Genomic DNA, 19,189 nt, shown 5'->3' with positions numbered 1-19,189 from the left:
AGGCACTAACACTCGCGAGAATGTTGGTCATGCTCGCATCTTCGACAAAGTGGGTTAGGCCTTCTTCTCGACATTTGGTGCGCTGCTACGAGGAGGAATTAGTCCGCCTTCAATGTACGACAAAGCAGGGGGAACTCACAGTCGAGATGAGGTTTCGAAAATCACGCCATCCATCTCATGGCCAACCTCATGACCGGGCAACTCATAGATTTCGCCAGTGTCCACCAACTGGGCGCCCTCACAGCCTTCAAGCTCGAGTTTTCCTCCAAAATCGGCCTCCTTCTCGGCAAGTGCAGGTGGGGACGACATCTCGTGTATATTGTTAGACATCAACTCGACGCCAATGCTACTGGTTTGGCCTGGGGATCCAGCTTTGCCATCCAATTCTGCAATTTGGGTACGGTTCGCTTCCTCTTGCTGCTTCCTGCGCCTTCTATGCCGGAGAAAGTAGCCTCCGCCGAACATTAGCAACGCCAGCAGCACCATGCTGACCACGATACCGGAGATCGCGCCCGCGGTGAGCTCGCTTGATCTGTCCTTCTGTGACGAGACTGGATGAATCGTCACGATATCACTGGAGACTCCAGGTCTGTGTAAGGATTGTCCCAGTGTAAAGTTCTCCCGCTCCCAATCGACGATGAGGTACGCTTCTTGGAGAAACGTCCGACCAAGCACAAGTTGGCTCTCATTCGCTGCCCTCCTGATGGGAAAATATGTTGTGTTCGTAGTAGACCACGGCTGTCCTATTTGCTGATCAAAAGCCGCGTAGGGAAGCACGATAGCCGTGGTTTTGTTGATCATCGACGATGCTGCGATTATGAAGGTGAACTCTGGGGCGTAGTTGAGCAGAGTATCGTGCATAGTAGCGTTTACAAAGTACAATTCGGTACCATTATCGTACTGCAAGCCAAGTGCATCAGATAGGGCGTCACATAATGTGCCAGGAAGCCAGAGCTGTGCGACCGTAGAGTCTATCGAGACGTTTAGCCCAGAGGTGTCAATGATTGGTGACACAGTTCCCTGAGGAGTGTTCGTGACTACTAGGCTCTTGAGTCGTACGGTAAGGGACTTTGGTCCTGCAAAAGTCGTTGAAAAGGTAATGTTGCTAGGCTCGAAAGCTGCCTGATCATAGCCTCCTAAAATGACGCTGCCCGGCGCACTGCCTATGCAAATCGTCAGCTTTCGTGCTCAACACTGCGTTCTGTGTCGTCTGACTTGCGGTAGGCTGCACCAGCATAGAACCCATACGAGGCTGAAGGAGAGAGGCCGATTTCTTTAGCTGACTCTAACAGTGTTGTCGCATTATTTGGTAGATTGGAGAAAGTTCCAGGTTGAATTCCAAGCCCAAACACTCCGAGCCAGAAAATGTAGCTAGATATCCCGCCAACGATTTGACTACCAAATGTCGATGTGTTACCAGATGAGCTCAGCGAGATATTGTCCAGACCGTACAATGCCGCGTCACCAGAATCGGGGAAGAGGTCATCGTATCCACTGAGTGCATAAATCCCAATCTGTTTCCAGCTACTCGATTCGTTGGTTTGGGAACCACTGCTTTGTACGCCGTTGAAGCTTTGCACTCCTCTAGAGCTCGCACATCCTGTGATCGAGGTATTACAGCCTTCTGGGAGCGGTATCCAGATCTCACTGCTAGTCGTCGAGCAAATGAGGTTGAAGCCCTGCGGCGGTGTGCCAACATTCAGTTGAAAGGTAGACCAGTTGCCATCATTACCTCCCCAGCCCGAGGATTGCAGAATCAGAGGTGAAGGAGAATGCAGCATGGTTCTGGGTTCCATGAAGAGCCAGCCTGTGGACTGGGGCTTCCACTTCAAGATCGCCTCAACATTGGAAAAGACGATTTGGACGTGAGAGACATGGTCAAATCAGACTTGACGCCAGTGTGGTTTTCGTTTTCGTGCTCAGGGGAGCCGGGACCGTGTCGAGCGCGAGGACCTTGCAGAGCTTATGTCCTTTATACATTTTCGGTGCGTGGGGCCTGTGTTGGAACACTTGCTTCTTCGGTTTACGGTGCGAAGGGCGGACTGGGCATACCATGTCTCCAATCCGTGAGTTTCCAGCATCCCCATGTTCGCGATACATGTGGCCCTAATCGACAAACTCTTGCGGGCATCTCCATCGCATCATCTCACATCCTCGAAGCAGAATTTTAATGCTTTCACATCTCTGAGAAGTCAACAGTGATGTTCGGCTCACCAAATAGGTGATGCACGATTTGTCTTCGCAGGTTTCTTTGTACATCCAGGCTTCAGCTAGCATATTCGATTGAAGTGAAGAATCGTCAGCAGATTTGGTTAGGGTTCCCCAAAATAAGGATAGGTGCTGCGTATGTGTGGTGAACCTTTCGGTCGATCCTGGTGTCAGGAAGGGCTGTCGTCCACCAAGCGAGGCTGGCCTCAGCGCTCAACCCTACTCAAAAATGCGCCCAGGTCTGCTTCTTTTGCTTTTAGTCGCGTTTCTGCGATCTTCGTTCGTTCTTGTGCTGTTGGAGCGCGAGCGGTCTCGTCGCTTCACCGTGGGCTTCCGGCACGAGCAGAATATCAACCATCCAGCCTATCATCGACTGCTTCAAGCTTGGTTCTGGATGCGAGCAACGTTAGCACCTCGCAAGAGCAATCATGCACACCCCGCTCCTCCCTTCGAGTAACTCAAGTTGCACGCGGCCCGCAGTGACGTGCGCTTCGTGTCTACTTGGGGCTTCCACCAAAACCTTAACTTTTCCATATAATATCACGCAGACAGTCGATGTCACGATCATACCATGCGTGACAGGCCTTCCCAATGGCACCAATGTCACGTATGGCTATGAGACAATCACTCCACCGGGTCTGCCAACTAATTCCGGCATGCCGACGGTATTTGAAGACAACTCGACCACGATCTGGGTCACTGACGGCGCAACACTGTAAGTCCAGATTCACGGGTAAAGCCTCGCTCTTGTGACTGACTTGAGGGAAGGACGTATCCAACAACTTACGCTTCTTTTGAGAACTTCAGCGGCGTTGCCGCGCCAACTCCAGCCCCTACAGCGTGCGCTCAGGCAAAAGATGTCCATCCTATCTTCTTACCAGCTACCACCGACCGAGCATCATTGATATACACACCAACGGCTGGAACGAATGCAATCAAAGAGCTCCACTTTGGCCACCTGCCGACCCCACTGCTTGCGTATCTTGATAGTCTATCGACAGTCGTCCAACAGCTTGGAGGCAACAGGCCAGGGACCTGCTCCTCAACGAGGACAAGCGCTCCATCCGCGTGTAAAACTCCACGGCCCTCTATGCAGAACTTCACGATCCCTGGCAACATCTCAGCAACAGCGCCGCCTCCCGAAAACTTAGGTCCCCTCCTAGGGGCACCAGGTCCTCCGGCGATTCAGAAGATCCCTGCGGTGGTATTGAGGCGCACAGCTGGACCCGTCAAGTTCACGCCGTACACGGCCCAAGACGCGACAAAGCCCAAGGTCGAAGCTGTTAATTTGCCAAACATAGGAAACAACAAGCAGAATGGCGACAACCACAATGATGGTGGGGCCAGTAGCGCGCAATTGAAGCACTCCAATCAGCAACAAGCGGGCAATCAAACACCTTCCAATCCGATTCCTGAGACGAAAGTTGAGGGCTCTAACAGCAGGATGTCGTCGGGTGGTCAGCTTCTCAATGTCAATGTCGGTGGTTCCTCGTCTGGAAGCACATCGCCACCATCAGAAGATGCCAGCGGCAGCACATCGCACTCTCCGGGGAGAGAAGGCGTAATCACTTCGTCAGGAGGCAGTGACGCCCTCAAACCAGGAGATACCGGGTCTCACAAATCAGAGGGCACCGAATCTCACAAATCAGGAGGCTTAGAAAGCAACGACTCTCTTCAATTTGGGGACTCCGGAAGTAACAGACCCGCCTTATCAGGTGCTTCTGGATCTGGTCACGAATCAGATGTATCTTCGTCTTCCATAAACTCTCAATCCGGAAGGATAGAAAACTCACAAGTTGCACAAGAAGGCTCAACTGGTGGAAACGTTCTTAGTACGACATCAGGCAACACGAATGCTGCTTCGGGCGGGTCAGGCGACATCCCACCAGTATCACCTGGGCAAGATCTCCACAGTGTTAGCGGTACTGATCGCTATTCGTCGTCGTCATCACTTGCTCCAAGTGACAACGACCAGTCCCTGGGGTCCTCTGCACACAATGATGCTGCAAATCCTGGCTTACCTAATGCAAGCCCTTTGTCAGCCGGAATCAATCTGGCAACAGGGTCGGCTAGTGGTGAATCACCTGCTTCGGGTGCCTCGAACGAGAGTGATACTACAAACAGTGGGAAAAGTCTTGGCGCTAGCCCTCCTGCTACAGCAGGTCAGCGCACAGGCAATTCCAGCTCAACGACCACGAATATCTCTGCTGCTGGCCGAAGAGGTATGTCCTCTCTGAGGACTATCGTGATCATTGCTGCAATTGCTGCCGCTGCATAGAGTGTTTTGCAACTAGGTCTCCACTCTCCATCAACCCTGTTAGCTCAGGTGAAAGGCAAAGCACCAATGGAAAGAGACTCGTGAAACGCTTCATTTCTCATAGTTCTTTCTTCCGCCACTCAACTCAATCTAACACCCAACTCTCATGAATGTCATAAAATGTATGCACATCCAGACGAACAAGTGGCTTGCGCCAGACTCATCGAAACCCAAGAACAAAGATAGCAGCAGAATAACTCGCTCGCAGCTCAGAAGCTGGCTTGATTAACGGCCCCCTTTCCATACTTCGGTTGATGTCCGAAAAAGCAGGTATGCCACTGCATAAGTGTTCGACGGCGATTCAAGCTTTGCTGGTGTACGGTACAGTTATGTGAGGAAGGCGCAATGTCGAACTATATCTCGACGGGAGACTTCCAGGTCACAACTCTTCCATTCTGTCGGTATCTTCCACCGCTATCAACCTACCACTGCATGTGGCCTTTGTGTCCCTCACATATCTGTGGAAGCTCGACAGTGTTCTAGCCACCATGGAATCTTGCAGGACGTGTCGTGGTGCTCGCAAAAGACCATAGTCACCTCGCCATTCGAAAGTCGATTGTCTCTGCTTCCGTACACATGGACTGTCTGCTGACCTGGTTCACTGGGCATCTCAGACCTTGGAAGCTTGGGAAGTAAGTCTAGACTCTAGACAGCCCAAAGCGTCGACTTATTGCAGCCTCCGAGAATATACCAAGGATCAGACAACACAGGCTATACCGGCTTCACACGTAGAGATTCTCCTAGCCTGGCTGTTAGACGGTTGTGTATATATGTCATAACGTAACAAGATGCGCGGCCAAACTTGTTGTGAGCTGAAGAGAAGCTTATACATCTCTTCACACGGCCAAGACCAAATCCGACCGTCATGCTATACAAAACCGTTCTTCTTACTTCCTTCTTCGCCGGCCATGTTCATTGCCAGGTTAGCTCTCGACATCTCCAACCTAAAGAAAATGCTTGCTGAACGATCAGAAGGCCCAAGGCGTATGCGATCCTTTCCGCAACACATGCGAAGCCCCTGGCGGCATTCTCGAAAATTGCAATGGAGTAAGCAGGCACAACGGCTTTTAATCAAGACAGTGGTTTGACTGAAGGGCTTCATAGAGTCGCCGATGTGCTAATGTAGGCGAGAGCTGCACTTTCTGGTTCGCTACAGATGAATTCGGTAGACAAGAGGCATCCTGTTGTGTTCCACGTCCTGAGGATCCGGCGGAAGTTGGGTCGGCTCCGCCGACGTGTACGGACGCATAGGTTTAGGCGCGATAGAGAATATCTGCATGTCGGATACGATGCTGCGGCTGGCTCGGGATGGTGTCATGGGAGTAAGGTGCTGTGCTTCATGTTGCTTTAGTGAGGGCGCACATGTCTCGAAGTACGTAAGTGGTTGCTTGGTAGTTGCGCAGTGTATGCAAGCGATGTTCGATCGACAAGAATCGTGGAGTCCTCTCGAAAACCTTCGTCAGGGATCGATTTCGGGGACCTTGTATTCTGCCTCGTTATCTTTCCCAGTGAGGCAAAGATGTAGCCAGTCGAGCACGTCTTCACCATTTTTCCTCCATAGACATCTCTTGAAAGACCTTCGCAATGACTGTCGCAACTTTCAGGGGGAATGCTCCGAAGGTACCAATTCGTACTTCGAACCAGGTGTCACTCCTAAGAACGCGCTTCAGTAAGCAGACAGGATAGCTTTCGGCCTATGAGTTGCTCCACTAAGCGCTTGGAAAGGCCCGCCCGTGGAATGAAGAGGCTGAGGACGATATATTTGGTGCAATGCCAGATATCGACGGTATAGTGAGAGCTGCCTCTTGTAGGCCAGACTTTTCGAGTGGGCCACAGGCAGGATTGGGCGACCCTACCTGTTAAGATAGTGATGAGCAGCTTCAATTATATTGGTCTCTCGTATTGGTTGATCCTCATTGACGAAAGGCTCTTGTCGTGTGCACAATGTTCGCACTTCCTTCTCCCAGCGTAAGCACTTGTCTGCGCGTGCAGTAAGTGTCCTTCTGATCGCTTCGAGGCGTGTTCGAATGGGGTTAGATCTGGTCTATCCGCGAATATGCTCACCGATATACCAAAGATCATCGGTCCACGTGGTCGGAGGCACAGAATGATTACTGATGCTCGTGTCAGTTTACAGGCATCTGAGGACAACTCGGTCTTGGCAAGCAGGTGGATTAAGCCCAAAGCATCGCACGGCTTCTCCTATGTGAAAGCTACGAAGATGCTCCACGATTATGCGGATGACCCCGAAGGCACAGCCGACTTTAGAATATTGATATGGCTCTGCCCCAGACCAGCGGTGTATCTTGGCGTTAGTCGTATTTCGGTACTGCCAAACATTCACCGGGTTTGGCAGATGAAGAGACGACGCATCAAGGGGATCTGCCTGTTCACCACGCTTGGCTCCCTACTAGTTATCTGTCACCCAGGACGCATCAGTCTCTGAACTTGCAATCAGACGTCTGCGCGTCGGGACTCGTAGAGGCCAACTTGTACCGGTGGAGCAGACGGTGCTAAGTCGGAGGCCGCCAATTCCCTGCAACCAAGCACACGCTCTACTAGTGCCCGAGCAGATGATCTGTCGCTTTCCATGGCGCTAAAGGATGACTATGTGTGTATATAAACCCAGGAGAACGTGCTCTCAATGTATTGCCAACACCAAAAGAGTTCTCTCATCTTTCTCACAACCACGTTCAGAACGAACGACCCAGAACTGATCTACAACATGCTCAAGTCTATCTGTCTCACTCTCTTCCTCGCTGTCTACGCTTCAGCGCAAGTAAGTCCCATACGCAAAGTCCCTCCCTGTGATCGAGAATGTACACGAGACTGATTTCCCGACCATTCAGACCTGCGTAGGCGTCAGTGATCCCAATGACTGGCTGGCCACTCAAAATGGTGTCTGTAGATCTGGAGATAGAGTCCAGACATGCGCTTCGGTGAGCAGACACAGTAGAAAAGCTTCACGAAGTCACCTTAACTGATGATTTGTAAAGACGAGCATGTGCTGGAACCAGCACGTGAGGTGTAGATTCGACGCAGCGACAGACAACGACGGCACAGTGAGAGCAGCTTGCTGTGAGCCACGGCCCAATGGGCCCGGTAATGCGATCAACTTTGGGGCAAGCAATTGTGAAATTGCGGCTTAAGTTAGTGGACACCGAATAGGTGATGAAGCGATTGAACTCGGTGGGGAGATATCTGGCTCATGGCATTCTTGCAGGTGTCGATGACGAATTTTTTCTATGGAATTTGATATCCCGTTTTCCGTACGTGTTCGATATCGTTCCACTCTCGTTCTTTTTTATTCTGCTTCCTGCAGTGCTCACTTCGTCTTCTCCTGATACTGCATTTACAGTTCGATCTCCTTTCCTTCCTCATTCCAGCATCTGTGCCCTGTAATTTCGACACCACAGAGGCATGCAAGGCAGGACATGTCACACCCGTCATCCAAATGCTTCGCCAATGAACGGACCTCCTTGACCAGCTTGGACGTGCTCACCATTTGCATACCTTTGCAATCAATACCTTTGCGGCCCGAGCACGCCTTGAGATGACTTAGATGTTCGAGACTGGATTTCTCCAGCTTGGAGCGAACCTCACGAGCAGATTGTCTGACCAGCTCGTACACCGGCAAGAGCCTGAGCTCAAAAAGATGGCGAACGAATAAGGGACCTCGGTTACTGACGTAGGAGCAGCCATTCGGGCATACGCTTGTGGTTTTCGTCTCACTTTTGACCTTTTCCTTGAGTCCGAATAAAGTATTGCTCAACTTGTCGGCGTAGTGATCCAGGACATAGTCTACTTCCTCATCAGTATGAGGCCGAACACAACATTATGAGCTTTCTACTAATCACAATCGTCTTCGAGTAATTGTTGGCTGAGCAGAGATGCTCGAGATACTGTGGACGGCACCAATTTTAAAATAGGCCGGATGGCGCTGCTGAGCAACCCCAAGTCTGCACCGTTCTCGTGCAGACGAGAGGCGATGTAAAGGAGGCTCTTCAGTTTTGCATCGTCGTATGGCACATCCAACGAAGCTTTTACTGCGCTCCCGAGCGCCCAGCGAATTTCTCTGCAGACTGTGTACTTTGCACGCTCGGAGATCTCGAGGGATTCAACAAGGTCCAGCGTGGCCGACATCATCGTCTGAGATAAGTCTTCGCGCCGATGGAGTTCGCCGTGCATGGCCCAACACAAATCCACCCATACTGCCGGTCGGGATGTTGTAACCCTCATCAAGTTCAGCTCCTCTGCGCAACGTGGGGAACTCTGCAATTTTGCGCGCAGGCCGACGAACTCGCTTGGATATGGGAGCAGTCGAGATGGCAGCAGTCGAGAGTAAGGGTTACCCTGCTCGATTTCCTCGTCGTAGGAGTTGGTCATCATGAATTTCTGGAACGTCTTTTTGAAACCCGGAAATGCCAGTGCCATGACAATGGGACAGATGAAGACTCGGGTGCTGGAAATGTTTAGCTGCTGAAGTCCTGAAGTTTCTGTTTCGCGCACCTGTGGTCGGTGCTTTCGTACTCGCACAAGAGTACAAATTGACTGTCCAGCACGATCTGCACGTCGCCATCTTCGGAAGCCATTTGCGCGATGTCGCTGTTGGTCGAGGTCGAGGTGCTGTGTAGCTTGTTTTGTCCCGTTAAAGCTTTGAGAAGCACTTGAGCCCAAACCGTTGCGTGCTCCAGCGGTCTGTGCGCGCGTCACTTCGAGCAAACAAATACACGAAGACGCGCCGCGCAGAGCCTCACTGACGACAGGAGTTCCATCGAGCATGTCTCGCGCTACCTGTACCTCGAGCTTCTTCTTCCGGGTGAACTGACTTCTTCCAGATCCCGCTGTCGCCTCCCTCTCGACATCGAAGGCATCCGACTACCGTCTCTCTCGCGCTCTTCAACTCTTTCCTCGAACACTACCCGCTCCCTCGGGCTCCTCACAGGCGAAATGGCCCGACTGCCTCCGCCTCTCGGACTCCTGGCAGGTGATATCACGCGGCTACCGGTCCTCCTCGAACTCTTCCTTCTTCCTTGTTTCACCGCGCTGGGTCGCATGACATACTCTTCCGTCTCTCGATCATATCCAAGAATTTCCGTCTCCAATTGCCATAGCGGCGCTTCGGGCAAGACTTTCACAAATCCATCCGCGGGTCGGTCTCGTGCTTTCCAAAAGATATTAGGTCGCTTCGCAGCTCCGTCCTCTGGCGACTCAATCACGAGCTTCCAGTCTTGCATTGCTCTGCAGTCGTAATCTCCTCTGTCATTCAAGCCGGGCCCTCGTAGCTTATACCTCGCCCGGACAGAAGGATGAATGTATTCGTGGGTCTCCATAAGCGGATCATCAGTTTGGCGACCATTTGTGGGATCTACTGCAGTGTATCGTCCAGGCGTTCTGATCTTGCTCCCGCCAAGTGCATAGACTCCTTCCATCCCGCTGAAGATCTTTCCAAAACTCCACCTTCGCGATTTTTGATCCGTCTTTTCGTAGTAATCTTCCACATCCTCGTACTGTTCGTGTACGTAATCGAGATCGAAGTCCAGGAAAGGTTGGCATTGTGCCATCATCCATGCCAAGCTGATAGTGGCAATTTGCTGATCATCATAGCCTCCGCCGACGTTGCTATGCGCTCCCGGGAACCATACTTGGCGCAGTACAGTGGTGTTGTCTTCAAATTTCTCCCATAGCGTCGGCGGGAATGCAAATCGTCGTTCGTCCAGTGCCAAGGCCTGGAAAGCATATTCGATATGGTTCCCGAGCGAGGTATCGTAGAATGACAACTCTTTCATAGTCGCTGACTGCAGACCCAGCCGAGTGAGCCATCCTATCTTCGGCGTTCCGAGACTTCCTACAGTGTCCCAAACGCCTACCACTCGAACAGGAACTTCAGGATTCGTCAAACGCCGCCGGGCCAGTTCCTCTCTATACTCTGGACTTGAAGCAGGCGGCTTGTTGGGAAATGGCAGATCTGGATGCTTCGGCACGTAGTCCGGATCATGTTGGTGTTGGGTATCGCGGAAAATCTCAGCAAGATAAGGTAGACCATCCTTGGTCAGAACTCCAACATCGCCAATAAGTCCTGCTATGCTGCGCGCACTGAATGCGCCTCGTGAAAACCCAAAGATAAAAATCTCATCTCCGGGCTGGTAGTTGTTGGCGATGAATGTGTACCCTTCCCGAACAATTTGTGCTAGTCCTTCACCAGAAATGCCAAGAAGTTTATTTGTGATGCCGCCACCTGCTCCAACTCCCCAATGGTAATATACAATCTGTTGTATACCATCCGAGCTGACAGGTTTGATAGCTCTGGAGATCCGGGTGATGTTGCTGGGTATAGCAAGACTGTTCTTGAGGCTGTCGCTACTAGAGTTCAACCATGTCCCTGCAGCATGCTCGTCAGCTTCCTTCGAGTCCTTGTGTCACCTCGGACCTCAAAAAACTTGATGACCGACCGTCTTCGCATAGTACAATCCTCTTCCCTGGCCGGATATCGCGCACGCGACTTAATGCGCGAGAGTTGCTTCGCCGCTGCTCACTCGCCATTGGCTCAGCCGCCGACAGTCTCGATAAGTTGGCCAGCTAACGCCACGATCAAGCTCCAGTTGCGGTTGTTGTCTCGTCGCATGGTATGTCTGTCTCACAATGCACAAGAGTTTGCTACAATCTTGCGTCGGGTCGCGATGTATTGATTTTTTTCCCGGAACGATGATCAGGTTGGGCAGCAGTCGTAAATTCAGCCACAAATTGACAGGTGGCTGGGACGGGCAGCTAAGCAACGTTCCCAAATTGCGAGTCGACAACGAGTGGTTCACTCGCGTCAGAAGCCTGAGGCCGGTCTATGCAAGGCGCTTAAGGTCTTCTTGAAACTGTTCGTTTTTCTACATGACGACGCCTGGCCTTGGACCTGCATAAGTGGCCCGCCCGGTTACTCGCAGTGCCAAGACGGATAAAAGTATCATCGGGTAGTCGGAGAGCGCGTTGGACTCCAGCTTGTCGCGTACCTCTGAATCTCCAGCAACTTGCCTGGAGTGACCATTAGCCACTTACCATTTGCGCCCATCTGAATACGTTTCTAGCGTCGCGTACAGACGACGACCTGCAGGTGCACTAACACCTCTTCCCAGACGCCGTGAGGCTGCAACAATCCACCACACAGTAAAACCACAGCACTCGCGACCGCGATTAGGCATTGCCCAGCATGCCGCCTTTTCGCGATGATCAGATCTTCGTATGTTTTTAAGCAATCGCGGTTTGATGCAATGGTGCTGACATTACGTCTCAGATCATTGCGCCGGGCTCGCAAACCACGCTGGCGCAACTAGGCCTGCCCGAATCCTTCACACCAGCACGATACCGACTTCGATCGCGAATGTTTCCTGGCGAGCAAAAGGGCGAATACGAGCCGATAAAGATCCGCAAGAAAGAAAAGGTGGTATCATCGACTGAGAATGGCACCGAGAACGGCACGACAAATGGCGAAACGAAGACAGACGAGACCGAGTGGGAAGAGGATCGCATATCAGAGGAGGGCGCAGTATGGCCCATCCAGAATGGCAGCATTGTGGATTGGCCTTGTTTCTATGCGCTGCTGGAGCATGTCTACAACACCGTCAACCCGCCTTTTCACACGCCCATTCTTCTGATTGCAGAACCGTGCTGGACACACAAGGAATACGAGAAGGTGGCCCAATTCATCTTCGAGAAGTTCAAGACGCCTGCTCTGGCTATGATGGATTCTGCAGTGGCCACCACATATGCTTACGGTATTCCGACTGCCACAGTGGTAGACGTGGGTCTGAACAAGGCAGATGTCAGTTGTGTGGTCGATTTCATGCTCCAGGATGTCGGACGTGGGATTGCTGTGCCTGATTGCGGAGGAAACACAATGACGGATCGCTTGGTGGAGCTTCTGGCAGGGAGGAAAGGCTTCAATCGAGATGTCTGCGAGCAGTTGAAGCGAAGTCCGATTTGCGAGATCCTGGGGGCAGACGTGGAATTGCCAGATGCGGAAGCTGGAGCTGAAAATCCTGCAGCCGCGGCTTCAACAGGCGCTGGAGGTGCTGCGCCTGGGCAGCGGAAACAGTCAATAGCGGGCGAACTTCCACTAGGGCCGGGACCTGGTACTCAAGTTGGTGAGGAGAAGAAACTTGAGGATGAAGAAGGTGTACTGGATGTCGCAAGCATTGTAACGAGCGGCAATATGGCCGAATACTTGGCACAAAAAGAACGTGAGAAGCAGGAGAAAGCGGCAGCCAAGCAGCGAAAGCCGAGTGAAGGGCAAGCACAACAGCAACAGAACAAACCTGCGAGGTTACCCAATTCTAAGCGAGCGCGGAACACTTTCGTCTATGAAGACTTTGCGCTTCACGATGCGATGAAGAAGGCAGGCAAGAGCGCACAGGAGCTGGTAGACATGCAGACTGCGCTAGACGGATCAAGCAAGAAACAAAAGACGCCCGAGCCACAATCTGCAACGTCGGATAAGCCTGCAGATGCCTCATTCGAACAGCAAGACGGTACGACGGAGAATGCGCCTACCGGAGGACTTCGACGGGAGATCGAGGTTGGAGCCGAGCGCTTTCAAGCAGCGACAGGCGGTATCCTCGAACGACTTGCCGATGCCATCCATCGGACAATACTGTCATGCGGGGAGATCGGGAAGCGTAGCGAGCTGTGGGACTCCCTGATAATCCTCGGCAATGGAGCGAAGGTACGAGGCTTTAAGGAAGCCTTGGTCGCAACGCTGCAAGCCAAGTACATCATCTCGCCTTCATCAGCAACAATTTTCACATCAGAATTGCCCTCAAATTTCTCGACACCTATCGCCACGGGCGCAAACACACCTCAACCTGGCCAACAGCCCCAACATCATGGTGGTGTCAACCCTCTACTACACGCTGCCCTGACAGCACAGAACCCACAACTTCATCCTTCGCAGTCTATGGGCCAATCTCCTGTACCGCATGGCATGCACTCAAGTGGGCACGGGCAGACGCCGACGAGCATCAAACTCGCTAAAATCCCGGACTACTTCCCTGAGTGGAAAGAGGTGGGGTATGAGGAGGCGACTTTCCTCGGCGCACAAGTGGCGGGCAAGCTGCTGTTCATTGTCGATGGAGGGTCGAGCAAGGGGTATATGACTAGAACAGATTACAACGATCAAGGACCGAGTGGGATACATGATGTACGAATGTGAGAGGGCGATGATAAGAGTTCTACAGTGCGATAGGCACTGCCAAAAGTAAGAGATGGTACTTTTTCTTGCACGCGGAAACGAATGCTGCGAGCTATGAAAGGATAGAGAACAGACACTACCGCAGACTCAATTCGCGACCGGTTTGCGAATTCCAATGTCGGATCTCGCGCGCAGCTTGCTTTCCTCTTCGCCTGCTCTTACGACAGCTGTCTGCTGCCCATGGCCTCAGCCGCTCGTGCTCCATTGCACAGCGCCATCTCCTTGTTGGACCCAAAACGCTCCAGATCTTTCACATTACTGCGCACGCTTCCTTCCCCTTGCTGCTCTTCCTCTTGTTTGCGCCCTTCCAACCACCGTTCATCTCCGTCAACGCTCCCTTCTTCTCGGCCATCACGTAGTCCTCTTCATCAGACTCCTCGGCGGGGTCTTCTTCCTTGGTCCCAGCGAGAGAGACGTAGTATTTCATGACGTTTAATCTGTTAAACATCGAGTCAGCTATACAGTGCGACTGAAAGGAGTGGGCGAAAACTTACTCTCTCCGTCCAGCTCTCGAGAGGCGCTGGTCAATTTCGCTCTCCCTCAAGATTTCTCCACACTCCATGCAATAAACTTTGAAACCTCGAGTCTTTGACAGCGTGTCGAGAGCATGCTTGTCGAAGCATGTTGCACAAATCTTATTGCTGTGTTCGGCGCATCCGCCGCGGAAGTGGTGTGGTGGGGCGAAGGTGTGGCATAGTTTGCAGATTGCCATGATTGTTGAATCTTGTTTTTGAATTTGAGTTTAACGTTTTGTGTGCTGGGTATAGGTCTCTCGGTCGTGAGGGGGAGTACGCTTTTGTAGGTATGGAGCAGGTGAAAGAGTGAAAAAGAATTCAGACTAGCGTGACGCACGGACCTGGAGTGAATGGAAGTGGGTTCGGCATGTGCTGTGAGAATTGAGTGGACACATGAGTATTGTGTCGCTTTCGAGATATACAGACGAGAAGCATGATAGTTCGCAATTAGCTCCCTTTCCCATTTGGACGAGCTCTTGACGCGCTACGGCCTTACTTCCTTTTTGTACCTCTAGAAGGGGCGAGTTGCGGCCATGCTTAGTGTTTCCATATCGCGTGCCTCAGTGCTCAACACGAAAGTAGCGCTGCCCGTCCGAGACAGTACACCATACTTTGTCGCCCAGTGATGAACCAGACCCCTTTTGCATTTGAATGGCCTGTTAACGCGGTACGGCCTTACTTGCCTTTTGTCTCGTTGGAGGGGATCAATCGCGGCCATGCTTAGCGTCTTCATTTCGCATGCCTCAGTCCTCTAGGTTAAGACAGAGCTGCCCGCCTGAGACAGTACGCCATGCCTTGTGGCTCGGGTTTGAACTAACTATGCCTCCTTTGCATCGGTCGATCTCTCACATTACGCAGCATGCCTTGCTGGACTTCTTGTCACCGTGGGTGCCATCGTTCATCCCCGTTGGATCATCTTCCTTCTCTACCATCACGAAGTCTCCCTCGTCAGACTCCCCAATAGCTTCCTCGGTCTTGGTCATCGCCACTTTCTTGTCGGACTGCTCGGCAGCTGCTCGTAAGAAGTTCTTCTTCATCCAATTGTATCTGATCACTTGTCAGCAGGTGTAAAACTCGAGCAACTCCATTTGACTCGAATCGGCTCGATTCACGCGCGGTAGGATCCACAGGACATGCCGTACTCGAGTTTGGCTTCGCTCAGATTTCTGCCGCACTTGCATGTGACTGCGATAATTCGAGTTCGCCGGATTGTCGCAAGCACATGCTGGTCGAAACACCTGTGGCAGAGTTCACTGGGGTGCTGTGCACACGGTCCGTGGTAAACGGTTCGGACAGGGAAACGGCGACAGAGCTTGCAATAATCCATGGCTGCGAGTTAATTGTTGAGGAAGCTGTCTTGGAAAGTGGTGTAGTTGATGGAGTTATCGAAGTCGGTGGAGCCGATTTTAATTCTTGTGACGAAAATTATGGTGCTGTTGTAAACAAGGAGAAGAAAGCTGCGGAGAGAGGGTAACAGGAGTGACTGAAATTTTCACTTGGGCGGCGCACGTGCCTCTGGTGAGGGGGAAACATTCTGGATACAGAATTGCAGGTGTGGATATAGTGCTTGACAATTACAATCAGCGAGCGCTGCGAAGACATATTTCTCTAGCTCCGCCGCTTGCTGCATCATTGAACTCATGAAATCTAGCAAACAACGATGTTTCCGGTGAGAAAGGGCAATGTGTTACAATGCTGCGTTGACTACTGTGGAATGATGGAGATCCAGCCATTAGTCTGGACGCTTCTCTCCACCTACAGCATGTCGTGAGCACGTGGGACAGTAGACTGTACTCAAAGTCCGGAATCATGAACGCTGAGAAATGAGCAGCAGACTCTCCCCCTTCGTCGAATGCGATTACTGCGCTGAGAGACATTCTAGCGTACTGCTGAGAAGCGATACTACGCAGCAGCACCGCATCGCCCATTATATGGGATTTGACCTCGCCCTTTGTCCCGAAATGATCTGTCTTTGTCTACCGCGATCAGACCTCGCCATACTCCCCAATGTCTTTCACATCACCATACAAGCTTGATCGTCTCTGCCCTTGATTCCGCCATTTGCCTCACAATAGCCCGCATCCGCAATATCAGTCCTGTCCACGACCACGAAATCCTCAAGCTCCTCATCCTGCGCGATAGCATCCTGGATCGGCTTTTGCTGCTCCATTTCCCGCTTTCTCTGCTGCTTGTTTAGTTCCACGGACAGCCAGTACTTCGACAACACATATCTATCAGTGTGTCAGTTGCCAGTTTGGACTGCGAAACTCCGACTCGACTTACTCCTGGGAGATCTTGGCCGACATGCGAAGCCCAAATCGATACTCGTTGAGCGTCTCGCCGCATTGCTTGCAGCTAACATAGGAAACCAGAGACTTGCCCATCCTGTCAAGTGCCAACTTGTCCCAGCACTTGCTGCAAATCTCGTTTGTGTGAGTTCGACAGCGACCGCGGAAGCAGTGTGGGGGCGCGAGAGTGTTGCACTCTTTGCAAATAGCCATTGTATCGAAAGATCTGCGGTTGATGACGATGAATGGGGTTGATTCAATCAGCGCGCTGGTTGTGATGAAGTAGATGAGAAGTTGTGCAGCCTTGTAGCTGGGAAGTGTGGACGGCGAAACTTTGGACTAGCGCGATGCACGGACCAGAAGTGAATACTGTAGAGGAGTGTTTGTAAAGCCTGATAAAGAAGCAGCATACTTTGCATATAGCATTATGGACGAAATATACTCGCAATAGTATCAGACAGTGTTGGGTAGATGCTGTGAAGGCATCTTTGTATTCTTCGCCGCTTGCTATATCGTTTAGATCCTTCGGTTCGGGCAAACAAATTCGCTTCCGGCATTGCGAGACTGATTGTGTGACCGCTAGCTTCGATACCGCAGTCCACCAGATCATATCCTCCGACCATCATCTAAAAGTCTTGAAAGGCAAGGCGGCAAAGCTTTGACATTGCGTGGCTTGAGTTCAGGTCTGTTCACATTATCGCGCAGGCCTGGCCCGCATTCCATTTATTCCCAGCCTCTCCATTGCAGGCCCCTTCCGTCCAAACATCGCTCTTCTTCACCAGGACAAACTTGCCTGTGCTCTCGCCATCGCCGTCACGATCGGCGTATTCCCAAGTAACATCCTGACCCCTGATTCGTGCCACAGCCATTTCGTATTTCGCGCCGATGTACCTGCGACAAAGTTAGCTGCAGACTCGAGCATTTGTACTCCAGGGTCGAACTGACTCTAGCAGATACTTGCTCGACAGACGTTTCTCGAGCTCAATTTCGTTGATGTGGTTGCCGCATTGCGTACAGTAAACCTTTGGGGCATGTCCGCGTTGACTTAATCTGTTCGAGGCGACTTTATCCCAGCAGTTGTCGCAGACGTCGTTCTTATGCGTCGTACAGCTGCCACGGAAGCAATGCGGTGCTGAGAACTGGTAGCAACTCCGGCAGAAGGGCATATTCGCGGAATCTTTGCTGTACGTGGAAGGTGTATTGTTGGATCTAGCTCTGCAGCTCTGGCCAGAGACGGTCTTGGGGTCAAGATGAATTTGAGCAGAAAGACAAAGTCCAGACTAGCGCAAGCACGTGCCAGAGAAGTGAATAGACGATTCTACGAACTCGAGGTTTGCGTAACTGGGGGAGCGCTACGTTGTCCAAGAACCACGAGCTTGGTCATTGTGTGTTATTGAGCTGTCAATGAGCATTCAATGCTTTGGTACAAGCACCCCTTATCGAGAGTTCTGCCATTGTGTACATCAACCTGGCATCTTTTTTGTGTTGCTATCATACTCTCATCGCGCCACGTCATGCCTCTCCATGTCTCTTACATCATTGTGCAAGCCTGTCTCTTCGCCCCACCCTGTCCGCCCTGCGCGTACGGAGCCGTGTCTGTTGGTATATTGTCTTTCTCTACCATGACGAAATCGCTGAAGTCTCCCTCGCTCTCCCCCTTCGCGACACTTTCTGCGACTTTCTGTTCTTCCATTTGTGGAAGGGCTCTCTTAAGCTTAGCGGTAGCGTACCTTTCATAGACTTAGCGACGAGTACAATCGATGACTGCTGGGAACTTACTTGTAGTACACCATGTTTGAAAGACGCTCTTCGAACTGGCCATCGTCCATGGGTTCACCGCATTAAATGCACTCGATCTTCTCGGCCCGATTCTGGCACACATTTTTCTGTGCGAGTTTGTCCCAGCAGTAACTGCGCACCTCGTTCTTGTGTGTCCCGCACCCAACGCCGCGGAAGTTGTCCGGTGGTAGGGTCTTGCAGCACGCTTTGCACACACCTTTGCGAAGTTTTATCCGGTGCGTGTGTGATGAAAAGTTTGTTGTTGCTTCGATTGTGGTGACTGGAGCGAAGCCTCTTTATAACCAAGGAAGAAGTGATACAGTGAATGGTGCGATGAATTGGGGCTAGCGTAAGCACATTCCACAGCTAGGTGGACTAATGGTCTTCACAGGAGAGTCGAGGCTTGATCAGTTGTTTGTACAGTATGTCACGCCTGCAGAATGCTGCATCGATATCTCTTGGATGTTTTTGCGTTGCATATATTTCACGACCCGATGTCAAGCTTACTGCTGTCTAGCTCCGACGGCAATGGTCTATGGAAGGGAAGTCAAAGAGTGCCTATGAGGCATCGACGAGCGTGACGAGCTATCAAACGAGGTGATTTAGTGCAGAATTTTGCATAATGCGGGTGAAGATGAGCACGAGAGATACCCACCACCTGTGGAAAGACATGCATCGATGTAACACGCTTTTGAAGTCTCACTGCTTGCCACCTTGCAAACTTCTCTAGAGGACAGCAAACCCAGCTAGAACCAGCGATGTCATCTTCTCGGTTGACCAGAGTTCGATTGTCCGCGGCAGTGACAGGCCCAGAATGGTCGCTGACTTTGCAACTAGCCACAAATTC

The 19,189-nt window shown here is 51.6% G+C and overlaps 9 protein-coding genes across 10 annotated transcripts; 2 read left to right on the top strand and 7 right to left on the bottom strand.

The window, feature by feature from the left end:
• Positions 1 to 54: 54 nt before the first annotated feature.
• On the bottom strand, positions 55 to 1,781 carry CKM354_000909800 (uncharacterized protein; the record flags this gene model as incomplete). 2 transcript variants are annotated; one of them, XM_044804505.1, is made up of 3 exons in its annotated part: positions 55 to 85; positions 140 to 1,159; positions 1,216 to 1,781. In XM_044804505.1, the coding sequence occupies 3 exons, from the start codon at positions 1,779 to 1,781 to the stop codon at positions 55 to 57; spliced, it is 1,617 nt and encodes a 538-aa protein (XP_044660440.1). The 2 variants fall into 2 exon arrangements, with proteins under 2 accessions (XP_044660440.1, XP_044660439.1); XM_044804504.1 differs by having other exon boundaries at positions 140 to 1,163; positions 1,220 to 1,781.
• Positions 1,782 to 2,636: 855 nt separating this feature from the next.
• On the top strand, positions 2,637 to 4,486 carry CKM354_000909700 (uncharacterized protein; the record flags this gene model as incomplete). Its single annotated transcript, XM_044804503.1, has 2 exons — positions 2,637 to 2,923; positions 2,977 to 4,486. The coding sequence occupies 2 exons, from the start codon at positions 2,637 to 2,639 to the stop codon at positions 4,484 to 4,486; spliced, it is 1,797 nt and encodes a 598-aa protein (XP_044660438.1).
• Positions 4,487 to 7,877: 3,391 nt separating this feature from the next.
• CKM354_000909600 (uncharacterized protein) lies at positions 7,878 to 9,117 on the bottom strand (the record flags this gene model as incomplete). Its single annotated transcript, XM_044804502.1, has 3 exons — positions 7,878 to 8,329; positions 8,383 to 8,987; positions 9,035 to 9,117. The coding sequence occupies 3 exons, from the start codon at positions 9,115 to 9,117 to the stop codon at positions 7,878 to 7,880; spliced, it is 1,140 nt and encodes a 379-aa protein (XP_044660437.1).
• Positions 9,118 to 9,315: 198 nt separating this feature from the next.
• CKM354_000909500 (uncharacterized protein) lies at positions 9,316 to 11,068 on the bottom strand (the record flags this gene model as incomplete). The annotated part of the gene is made up of 2 exons (XM_044804501.1): positions 9,316 to 10,907; positions 10,978 to 11,068. The coding sequence occupies 2 exons, from the start codon at positions 11,066 to 11,068 to the stop codon at positions 9,316 to 9,318; spliced, it is 1,683 nt and encodes a 560-aa protein (XP_044660436.1).
• Positions 11,069 to 11,723: 655 nt separating this feature from the next.
• CKM354_000909400 (uncharacterized protein) lies at positions 11,724 to 13,721 on the top strand (the record flags this gene model as incomplete). Its single annotated transcript, XM_044804500.1, has 2 exons — positions 11,724 to 11,753; positions 11,808 to 13,721. The coding sequence occupies 2 exons, from the start codon at positions 11,724 to 11,726 to the stop codon at positions 13,719 to 13,721; spliced, it is 1,944 nt and encodes a 647-aa protein (XP_044660435.1).
• A 289-nt stretch (positions 13,722 to 14,010) lies between these two features.
• Positions 14,011 to 14,472, bottom strand: CKM354_000909300 (uncharacterized protein; the record flags this gene model as incomplete). The annotated part of the gene is made up of 2 exons (XM_044804499.1): positions 14,011 to 14,197; positions 14,255 to 14,472. The coding sequence occupies 2 exons, from the start codon at positions 14,470 to 14,472 to the stop codon at positions 14,011 to 14,013; spliced, it is 405 nt and encodes a 134-aa protein (XP_044660434.1).
• Positions 14,473 to 15,120: 648 nt separating this feature from the next.
• Positions 15,121 to 15,602, bottom strand: CKM354_000909200 (uncharacterized protein; the record flags this gene model as incomplete). Its single annotated transcript, XM_044804498.1, has 2 exons — positions 15,121 to 15,322; positions 15,388 to 15,602. The coding sequence occupies 2 exons, from the start codon at positions 15,600 to 15,602 to the stop codon at positions 15,121 to 15,123; spliced, it is 417 nt and encodes a 138-aa protein (XP_044660433.1).
• A 687-nt stretch (positions 15,603 to 16,289) lies between these two features.
• On the bottom strand, positions 16,290 to 16,776 carry CKM354_000909100 (uncharacterized protein; the record flags this gene model as incomplete). Its single annotated transcript, XM_044804497.1, has 2 exons — positions 16,290 to 16,506; positions 16,559 to 16,776. The coding sequence occupies 2 exons, from the start codon at positions 16,774 to 16,776 to the stop codon at positions 16,290 to 16,292; spliced, it is 435 nt and encodes a 144-aa protein (XP_044660432.1).
• A 476-nt stretch (positions 16,777 to 17,252) lies between these two features.
• Positions 17,253 to 18,356, bottom strand: CKM354_000909000 (uncharacterized protein; the record flags this gene model as incomplete). Its single annotated transcript, XM_044804496.1, has 4 exons — positions 17,253 to 17,454; positions 17,509 to 17,673; positions 18,099 to 18,293; positions 18,343 to 18,356. 4 exons carry the CDS (start codon positions 18,354 to 18,356, stop codon positions 17,253 to 17,255), a joined length of 576 nt encoding a protein of 191 aa, XP_044660431.1.
• Between the last annotated feature and the right edge of the window lie 833 nt (positions 18,357 to 19,189).

This window comes from Cercospora kikuchii (genome assembly GCF_019650295.1).
Source record: "Cercospora kikuchii DNA, contig_00006, whole genome shotgun sequence".
NCBI lineage: Eukaryota > Fungi > Ascomycota > Dothideomycetes > Mycosphaerellales > Mycosphaerellaceae > Cercospora > Cercospora kikuchii.
The sequence above is the reverse complement of the archived record's forward strand: the minus strand, read 5'-3'. Positions and strand labels throughout refer to the sequence as shown.